The 10,789-nt window shown below is 32.2% G+C and overlaps 1 protein-coding gene across 1 annotated transcript; it reads left to right on the top strand.

Moving 5' to 3' along the window:
* The first annotated feature begins 5,062 nt into the window (after positions 1 to 5,062).
* Positions 5,063 to 10,328, top strand: LOC122281745 (UDP-glucose 4-epimerase GEPI48-like). Its single transcript, XM_043093502.1, has 9 exons — positions 5,063 to 5,361; positions 6,421 to 6,470; positions 6,984 to 7,119; positions 7,920 to 8,021; positions 8,262 to 8,489; positions 8,708 to 8,786; positions 8,970 to 9,052; positions 9,656 to 9,747; positions 10,013 to 10,328. The coding sequence occupies exons 1-9, from the start codon at positions 5,179 to 5,181 to the stop codon at positions 10,104 to 10,106; spliced, it is 1,047 nt and encodes a 348-aa protein (XP_042949436.1). The 5' UTR covers positions 5,063 to 5,178; the 3' UTR covers positions 10,107 to 10,328.
* The last annotated feature ends 461 nt before the right edge of the window (positions 10,329 to 10,789 follow it).

Raw genomic sequence — 10,789 nt, 5'->3', positions numbered from 1 at the left:
ATAATTGTTATTTTTTTTATACAACTCAATTCACCCCCCCTCTTGTGTTAGTCATCTGGGCAACATTTTGGATAGCGAGCAAATGGAGGGACTCGAGTTAGGCGCTGAGATAGCGACTACAATAAGATTTGTATGGTGTATTGAGATAAGATATACGCTCTTCCTTTGGAAAGAAAATTCCACAGTAACATGTATTTCATACTACATGTGCTTTAGCGATCAACAGTAGAGGTGAGTGAATGGATTCCTGTTTTCTTATCGTGTGAGTCCTGAAGGTCATAATTGACGACCTTAATTTATTTTTGTCCTTAGGAGACCTTTGACTATGTCACAAGATTGATGTTTTAGTGTTAGCTAATTTGGCATGTTATGTATGGCCATGAATGATGCAATATAAAAAGACATTGCTGGGAAAACGACTGAACTGAAACTGAATGACATAAGGGCAAAGGAAAGACTACTTGGTAACACATCGATAATGGTGTGTACTCACTGCCGACAAGTTATGTTACTTCTTAGGAGTTGCGATGTAATTGTGAGTACATTATGTCTTATAGAGATTGAGCATTACTCTGAGTCATTTGGACTCGAGATAGATTAGGGATGCTTAGTCTAATGTGACCAAATAAGTAGGGGCATAACGAGACACTTTCAGGGATGTTGCTATGCCAGTCTTCTTTCAAAGAGATTTGGTATAATGCTCCCATTTTTCTTTTACAGTTGTGCTCGATGGTTGCACGGGCTATTTGCTAGTATAAACTAGATTGAGAACATATTGAGATATACAGACCTAGGGTCTTGTCTACTATGTACGAGTGAGAGATGTAACAAAGGGGCACCCATAGTGGGCACCCCTTCACCTTCTATTGGGGGTTATGAAGTGGCTCACTTCATGAGACTTGATGACTAGCCCTTAATGGCCAGCCATGGGGTTACACTAGAGGGGCTATTTACATAGGCCCTCCCCCATGTGGATGAGGTATGTGGATTACAAACGAGTTCTCTATCTCAAATGGTTCTCTATAGTTCGGCATTTAGGCTGTGGAATTTGTGAATGTTGCTCTAGTATTATCATGTAACACACTCTACCATCGATAAAACGATTTTGGATAAACAACAATGCCAGAGAATCCATGGAGCAACCGCACTAGATCCAAGATATTTTCGACGACGTAATATCGTCTCTGCTGTGTACTTTGATCTAGTATTTCTAACAATAGTTAAAGAAGTGACTAATAAGGCCTCGTTTGTTTTCTCAACCATTCTCATCTAATCATTATAATTTTATTAAATTTTCACACAAAATAAAATAAACAATCCAACCTTTTCAAATCTTAAAATAAAAATAATATTAAAAAAATATATTATAACAATATCTTATTCGACTTTCAACTTTTATGTTAACTCATATCATCTTATTACATATTTATTGAATTTATATTTTATTTTTATTTTTAATGGTTAAGTATGTTTAAAAAATGATTAAAAATAAATAAATAAATAAATAAATTTTAAAAGAAAATCATTTGTACTAGTTAATATATTTAGTAAACATATTTGGTAGTCACCCCAACAATATCCTACCTCGATAAAATGACAAATATGTGCTAAGGTATAACTTTCAGCTCCCTTCACAAATTAGATTAGACTTTTTCTTATTCGAAAAATCAAAATCGGGATATGACCAATTTAATAAATCGAATAATTCATGATAATTTTAAATCGGTTATTTGAATGTTAATAAAAATAAAATTATTAAAAATTCCATAGAATGCAATTTAAACATTTTATATAATGTACAAAAGAATATAAAATATAAATTCATTGACTATAGTTTCAATAAAAATATTATATAAGTCTAAATAATTTTAGTAAATATGTAATTTATATATTTAATCTTAATTGTTCACATCATTTTTCCTCATATATGAATATCAAGAAAATAAAGACCATTAAACTATAAGCACGTTGCAAATGTAATATTTTATGCCCAACCATAAATTTAATATAAAATACTAATTCGTCTCCTGATTTATTTATTTAACTAAATAAAATAATGAACTACATTTATTATCTTCAAGTTTTAATGCGATTCTTATTGAATACAATAAAGAAAGTTTTAATATATATTTAGTTCTATCATATATTTGTACAATAACAAAAATAAAAATAAAACTTAGTTGTTAGATAACATAAAAATAAATACAATTTTGAATCGGGCGATTGGGGCGATTCAAAGAATAATTTAAAAAATTCACTAAAATTAGTTCAATTTCTTACCAAATTTGAATTGAACTGAATTGAACAATTTTTTTAAGCTTTGATTTGCACTATTAACATATGAAAAAGTAATAGATTGGATTAAAATACATTATGTTATATGTGTATCAAGATTCCATTGTTACATGAGCTTGTTTGGCAATGGAGATAAGACGAGAAATTCTTAATAATTTAATTAGAAATGCGTAAGTGTCGTGTAATTCTTTTAAAAATGAGTAAATATAAGATTCACATGGAAAAAAATTTGAATAGTAGATCTTACTCTTTTTTAAAATAATTTTATAATATCTGCACACTTCATAACTGTGCATAACATAACTCATTTCTATATAACTTTTTGATGAGTGGCAGATGTTGCTTAAGCTTATCTTCTAAGAAGGGCTATGGAATTATGCGCTGAGATGGAGATGCCAAGAATATCATTCAAGCTAACTAATGGATTGGAAGAGAATTGGACAAAGTATGGACTGGTTATTGTAGGGAAAAATCTAATTGTAAATATAACTGTGCATTAATATGTGTACCAATTTAATGTGATTGATTAAAAAATAGATTTTATTAAAAATAATATCAATTTAAAATTTGAATATGAAATAATTAATATTAATACATAAATTAATACGTGACTTTTCTTATATGTAACAAAACTCTTATTTCAGACAACAAAATACTCATTATTGTAACCAGAGAGCTAATTTTATATATAGGGAAGCAAATGTTGTGGCTCACAGTTGAGCCAAGTTTGCTTTATCACAGATAGTGTTTGGATGGAGGATGTTCCGTCGTCTATCATCAGCATTGTTATGACTCATAAAATGTGTATGTAATGTTTGCTAATCAAATATATATATATAACAATTATGTCCACAATTTTTGTACTCGTGAACATTAATTTATAACTCTTTATTGTCTTTACTATTATAAAGAGATGTACATGTCACATGAGTTACAGCTCTAAGGTACAATCAAATATGAAAAATGCTAAAGCCACCGATGAATTTTCTTGAGAATTTCTACCGATTTGTTTTTTTGTTTTTATTTTTATTTAATAGTTAAAGAAATGTTATTTAATGAATTTATGAATATTTTTAAAATATTAAGAGTGATTTAAAAGATATTTTAAAAAACACATAAAATAAAAATATATATATTTTACATTTATTGTTGGAAACTCTCAAAACCACTTCCGGCCCACAGTTCTCATAAAATATGCTATCAATATTCAATATAAAATTTAGTTATACAAAATTAAATTATCTCATTTCATATAATTATTATAATTTTTTTTAAATTTTTACATAAAATATAATAAAAAATTTAACTTTTTTAAATCTTAAAATAAGATTAATATTAAAAATTAATATTATAATAATATATTATTTAATTTTTAATAAAATATATAATCTTATTTTACAAGAATTGCGTGACCAAACGACCCATGCAATATTTTGCTTACGCAACGCTGTCTAAATATTAGAGATCAAATATTGTTTTCTCTAATTAAAACAGAAAACACTGGAATCCGTTGCTTGGACGGCGAACTTTTTGGGCGGAGCATTCACGAAAGCGGTACCCTTTTCCCCTTCCGTGTTAACGACGTTCACTACAAAGGATGGAAAGTGGCTTTTCTTCCTTTATTACTTTCCCATACGTATTTCACTTTCCAATTGAGAATATATATATTATTGGAAGTAAAACTCAGATCTGTTCCCATTTTATCTAATATTTATGACAAATATTACCGTAATAAAATATTTTATACAAATAAATTTATAAGTTAACGTCATTCACTTTATAATTTAACGTATAATATCAAATTATATTAATTTATAAATTTATTAATAATTTAAAAATGATATATTTATAATTATTTTTTACAATTTTTATATAATTATATTTTAAATAAAGAATATTTATTTAACATCATTCTATATACTTATTTTATTTTAATATAAAATCATATAAAAATAATTGTGCATGTATTTATGGCCATGTCAATAAGTGGGGCATTATGATTCTTGCGTGGTCACGAATGAATTGACGGCTGGCTGACAGACAATTCATGTTTTAATATTCGTCGGTGCGTATATACTATATATCATTATTTGCGAGCCATGCGTGCGGAACTCTCTGATCATTAAAACCAATACATTACATTTTTAAATATATATATATATATATATATATTACAAAATTCTGATTTACATAAGGAAATTCTTTACAAATGTACGTCCCATAATTTAAAAATTATTTAGATATGATGATTTCTAAAAATTATTTACATTACAAAATTCAAATCAAGTGTTTAATTCAGACTAAAATACTTACCAGATTAAAATTTGTATATAGCAGAATTCTTAACTATAATAAGATTATTTACTAAATATTATCATCTATTATATAAAATGTGAGACTTTTTTTTTTATCTCTTTTAAATAATTTTTTATTTTTAATAATGCGTAGTAATGACATTAAAACGGGGTATATAGATTTATCCTTGTAAATATATATATATATATATATATATGTCACATGCATGAATTTATGTCAATATTGCACTAATGTTGTCGGGCAAAATATCACATAAATAATTTTACGTGAATCTTATGTTACGAGTATAACATTATTTTCATTTAAATAAAGTTTTGTGTTATCAAATAAACAAAATAATAATCCCATTTTTTATTAGTTTTTTGAGTTTTTCTTAATTAAATTCCTTAAATTTTCAGCATTTAATGTGTTGTTATTTAAGAAACGGCAATCCTGGCAATAACAAAAGCAGTCAATTCCTATAAATAGCAACCTCCTCATCCTTTTCGTGTTCCTGTTGTAACCGAAACTCGTTCCGTTGCGAGCTTCGTTGTTACCGTATTGCCTTTCGTAACGCTTTGAATCGCCATGCCTAAGAACATCCTCGTCACCGGTGGAGCCGGTTACATTGGCAGCCACACCGTACTCCAGCTCTTATTCGGCGGTTTCAAGACCGTCGTTGTTGACAACTTGGACAACTCCTCCCCCGTCGCACTCCAGCGCGTCAAACAACTCGCCGGTGATTTCGGCCAAAACCTCTCCTTTCACCAGGTTTCGAGTCCAACTCTTCCCATTTCGATTCCCTGAGTTTATATTCTCTTTCACGAAAGAATATATCTGAACTCTAGACGAAACTTATTTATTTTGTATTTGTTTTGGTCGTTGTTTAATTGCAACACGCGGTTTGCTATTTTGGTTTGGAAAGGTTTGAGCTTTATGGTCTGTTGATTCATATGTTGCCTAATATTGCAGTTTACGCGTGTTTGAAATTAATAACTTTATGTGTACATATACGCATATACATATATAAATTATATTGCTTTATTGAAACTTTAGTCTGAACACAAACATAAAGTTACGGTTGATCTTATTCCGCAACGTGTTTCTTGTTTACCGGTGTTCCGATTTGTCTGCCTTTTGTTCAACTTTTTTTTGGGGTTTTTTAAAGTATTTTTTCAACTTTTTTGGTTTTGTTTTCATATTCATGTTTTCCTGCAGTGTTGCAACTTAGTTTTGTTTGACCATTAAAAATTCACATCTCAAATTCAAAATTTTTATCTCATCTTTACAATTTTTTTAAATCTTCGTACAAAATATAATAAATAATTCAATTTTTTTAAAAATTTTTTCAAATCTCAAAATAATAATAATAAAAAAATATAATTAAATATTTTAATATTTCATTTTAAAACTCAAAATACTTATTTCAAAATTGTCAATTGCCAAATTGAACCTATTCTATGGTCCTTGGACCAAATAGCATGTTTACCCCCCCGTAAATAAGAGGTGGAGGGGCAGATTGTTGTGTCCATCCCTGGGTTGAGTTGTGTATTAACCTGCCAAAATATAGAAATGGATCACATGTTATTGGGCTTCAAATTTTGAAGTTTCAATTGAAATAGAGGAGAACAGAGTTTGTTTGATGCTGGTTGTTATGCAATAGTCTGGACACGTGCCATCACTATCATATTCTGGTGTCATATATATCAAAGAAACTTTACCTTCTTTAATCTATATGCTTGGACCAAAAGTGTCGTGTTGTAAGATCTGATGCGAGCTAACAAACATGGTTATAGTGCTATGCTTTACATTTTCTGTTTCCACTCTCAGGTAGACCTCCGGAACAAACCAGCACTTGAACAAATTTTTGCTTCAGCACAGTAAGTACTTTGTGTCTATGACAGACATGACAGTTTTACATTATGTTTGAACTTCCGTTTAGATAGGAATTCAGTCATATGGCCCTTTCTACCCGTTGTCCTCGGACTGTTATGCACATTGTTTGCTTCAAACTTGATGGCTATCATTCTATGCAACTGTTGTCAAATATTATTGTACTCCTTCAACATTTTCAAAGGCAATCTCCTTTGCTACGAGTGGTTTTCCTTTTGGTACATGAATTCTCAAAAGTAAATCACCAGGGTTTTTTCATCCAATCAATCTTTATGTTGTTCAGTTAATGTTTCTACCTTAAAGACAAATATAACCTTGATGTTAAGGCATGAGTAAGATCGTCTCGCCTGAAAAACCACCTTTTAAAAAAAAAAAAAATTACTCGTACAAAACCATTTCAATATTTGTTTTAAAAAAATCGATATTTTGTTCTTAATTTTTATCATCGTGCTTAATTATTCAGGCCATAAGTTTTCTTGTCTGTCGTGTTTTCACTGCAGATTTGATGCTGTCATACACTTTGCTGGGTTAAAAGCAGTTGGTGAAAGTGTGCAGAAACCATTGTTATATCACAACAACAATTTAATTGGGACAATTACTTTGTTGGAAGTCATGGCTGCACATGGATGCAAAAAGGTATTCTACCATTTTTTGCTTTAAAACACTGGCACGTGTATTCACAAGGTTCATGTTTTTCTAAAACCAAGGGTATTTTAACAAACACAAATTTTTCTGCTTGTCTACTGTTCTCTTCTTAGCTTTAAGAGGATATCAGTACCCAGGAAAAGGTTTCTTAACAAACACTTGTCTTGTTATCTGGAATCGATGTTCTCTTTTGGATGTCCTCCTTGTAAATCTGTGGCAATGATTTGCACTGTTGGGATTCTCTTCTTTAAATTGTTCGCTTCAGTGTTGTTCTGGCCCTACCAATGTTTTGTTAATGCTTGTACCTCTGTTGAATTGATACATGTGCAGCATCTGATCTGCTTATATTCTTTTCATCAATCTTAGAACCTCATTATTTCACTGAAAAAACTGTAATGACAGTGGAACAATAATATGCCCTTTCCTTTTTTTGTATAATTAAGAAACAATATGCCTTTGCTATGGGAACAAAAATTATCTATTAGTGAAACAAGAGCCATGTAGTTCAATTCAACTAAAGTCCAGAGCCTGCAATTACCTGTATTGCAAATTAATAAAACATGATGCATTACGGCTTAGTCAAGTTTGAACACGACATTTGTTACACAGAGGCCACATCTTTGAGTTGTTCCTATTGTACTCTTATGTCGATCTCATTATTGTATCTTTCTTTTAAGTTCCATTTCCCCCACATTTTCCCTCTCGATGGTGCTCCTTACCTGAAAAGCTATCTTATAAATAATTACGACTTTGTATTACTTGACCAATTCCATATTCTTGAATTATTTCAGCTTGTGTTCTCATCTTCAGCTACTGTCTATGGCTGGCCAAAGGAGGTTCCATGCACAGAAGAGTTCCCTCTTTCTGCAGCAAACCCATATGGACGAACCAAGGTATGTAATTCATTTATTAGGCACTTAGTAGGCAGAAAGCCAAACATGCATCTGTAACTAGTCAACAATAAAAATGGTTTTTTGTAATCAATAAAAGATAAAAGATTTGGGGGCCTTTGACTTGAGCCCCCTGCTTCTATTCACCCCCGGTTTTTTTGGCTTCCCACAAATTTAAAATTGCAATTGAGAAGCATCTCTTTAGAATTTCCTTATGACATCGGATGTGCTTCATACTTTCAGCTCTTCATTGAAGAAATTTGTCGTGATATCTACCGCTCGGACTCTGGATGGAAAATCATGTTGCTAAGATACTTCAATCCAGTTGGTGCACATCATAGTGGTGATATTGGTGAGGATCCCCGTGGAATTCCAAACAACCTCATGCCCTTCGTGCAGCAAGTTGCCGTTGGCAGACGACCAGCACTGACTGTTTTTGGAAATGACTATTCGACTGTGGATGGTACTGGGGTAGGTTCTTATAACTTGATTCAATTCTCTCATTACGGGCTTGGCATCGATTTTTCTTTCTGTGTAAGTGTAGCGTGCGAACAATTCATACATATTTTGTGTATTTGTCCTGCATTACTGTAGAAGAATATTTGGGGTCATTAGAACTGCATCTATTATTTTTCCTTCTTAGTTTCTGGTCCTTGCTTTTGATCATGATACTGCTCATCTCTTTCCAGGTGCGCGACTACATTCATGTTGTTGATTTAGCTGATGGGCACATTGCTGCCTTGCAAAAGCTGGATGAGCCTAGTATAGGTAGGCGCTATGAAGCTGATGTGTTAAATGATTATATGGCTGGTTGTATTACAATATTTGATGGGGTTATTATGACAATGTCACAGTAGTCATATTTCAGCTCTAAATTTCTCATCATGTTTATTTCTTAAGTATAGAGTTTCCTCTGTACCCTTACATTTATCCAATCTATAATATCCACAGGTTGTGAGGTTTACAACTTGGGCACTGGTAAGGGAACCTCGGTTCTGGAGATGGTTTCTGCATTTGAAAAGGCATCTGGCAAGGTAAAAGAAAGAGAACTCTACTTTTATATTCAATTTTCCAATTGTTCCTATACATTTTACTGAATTTTATTATTATTTTTTTCATAGAACAATTGCTTGGGGGTTCATTTTGCTGAACCCAAGTAGTTCATGTGAGCTAATTGTTAGTCTGGGGGTTCTCTGTTATTAAGTAGAGCGTCCATTATATTTGGTTGCCAAAATCCAAGTTTCATGGTGTTCTACCACAGTGGGATTCCTTTCGTTTCTAGTTTCGAGTGTTGCCTTATGTACAGCCTTTGAATTTGGGTTAGAGGCAGAATATTGCATGCGTATACCAAGAATACCGTATAAAGTGTTGTGAAAATATGTTAAGCATGGAACAACTATTCTGATACTAACATAGCAACAATCTGGACGAGTGTAATTGGCCCATAAAAGCATAAAACTTCTGACCACGCTAAATTTAAATGTTAGATCTTTATTCTGCCTGAACGGGAGTAGGTTTGCATGAGTGTGGTTCCTTGATGTAGGCCTTTTTAATTCTCTGAATTGCACTGGAAGAATCTAGGATCGCCTTTGTTTTTCTTAATCTTGAGTTTTACTTTAAACATCTTACTGTTCCAGAAAATTCCACTCGTAATGGCTGGGCGGCGAGCTGGTGACGCTGAAATTGTTTATGCATCAACAACAAAAGCAGAAAAGGAATTGAATTGGAAGTAAGTGCTAATTTACAAGCAAATAAGTACTCAGGTGTAGATCAGATCATTCAATTAACACTAGCTGAAGGGATTCGTGATGTCCACATGCTAACACTTCCCATTATTTTAACCTTATAAGCTCTGCTATAAATAACTATAAAAGGTGAGAAAATGTATCAAAATTGTTTTTGTTTCCTTCAGTGGTAAATTTTTTTCAAGGCCTCTAGCTTTGGGGCATTTCCATGTGGTGTTGCATCTTCTTATAAGTTTGATGTCCTTGCAGGGCCAAATATGGCATCAACGAGATGTGCCATGATCAATGGAACTGGGCAAGCAAAAACCCTTATGGCTATGGATCACCCGAGTCCACGAACTAGCACGTCGTTAATATCCGTTTAAAGGTTACATGTTGCCGGTGGTGTCATGCTTTTGTAGCCTTCTGAGAATAGGTGTAGCTAAATTTTAAATTACAGGAAACCGTCTTTTATTTATTTATTTATTTATTTTTATTTATTTATTTTTATTTTTAAAGAAGGGTATAGCTGAATTTTGTTGGACTTTTAAGCTGATAATCAGTGGCGTCATAGGTTACTAGCCAAGTTCTTCTTGTTTTATTTATTCCATCATCATAAAGGTTCTATTAGGTTTCCCCCTCAAAAATTTGTGGGACTTGAATCACTCATATATGTCTGCTACAATCCCAATCTTCAAGTTCATGAACATTTTGCATGCACTTTGAAGGAGGGCTTGCAGCCTTTTAGACCGGTGTATATTACAATAACAATTACAATTCAAATACAAGTTTACATTAGAAAAATTACGGGTACGACTTTCCTAATTCATTCATAGTACAGCTTTTGATCTTCTAAGAACAGGTAAGTGAATGCCATTAAGCAGTCCTCTGTCTTAGATTAGATGAACAATTTTTTTAAGATGAGAGAAACAGTCGCCTGTGGTGTCTTACGAGTAGTTGCCTGTAGTGGCGGTGGAACGACACATGCCACAAGGGTTGAGGAGTCCATGAAAATTGTGTGTGGTGGTGGGTGAAGGCTGCACGATG

This window comes from Carya illinoinensis, chromosome 11 (genome assembly GCF_018687715.1).
Source record: "Carya illinoinensis cultivar Pawnee chromosome 11, C.illinoinensisPawnee_v1, whole genome shotgun sequence".
In the NCBI taxonomy this organism is placed as follows: Eukaryota; Viridiplantae; Streptophyta; class Magnoliopsida; order Fagales; family Juglandaceae; genus Carya; species Carya illinoinensis.
Note: the sequence above shows the minus strand (reverse complement) of the source record. Positions and strands in the feature narration are given on the sequence as shown.

What these genes read in the sequence shown, in the direction of transcription:
- LOC122281745 (XM_043093502.1), top strand. Translation starts at nt 5,179, where the DNA reads ATGCCTAAGAACATCCTCGTCACCGGTGGAGCCGGTTACATTGGCAGC. An exon ending in AAAACCTCTCCTTTCACCAG is followed by an intron (nt 5,362 to 6,420) that starts GTTTCGAGTCCA and finishes TTCCACTCTCAG; the next exon opens with GTAGACCTCCGGAACAAACC. An exon ending in ACCCATATGGACGAACCAAG is followed by an intron (nt 8,022 to 8,261) that starts GTATGTAATTCA and finishes TCATACTTTCAG; the next exon opens with CTCTTCATTGAAGAAATTTG.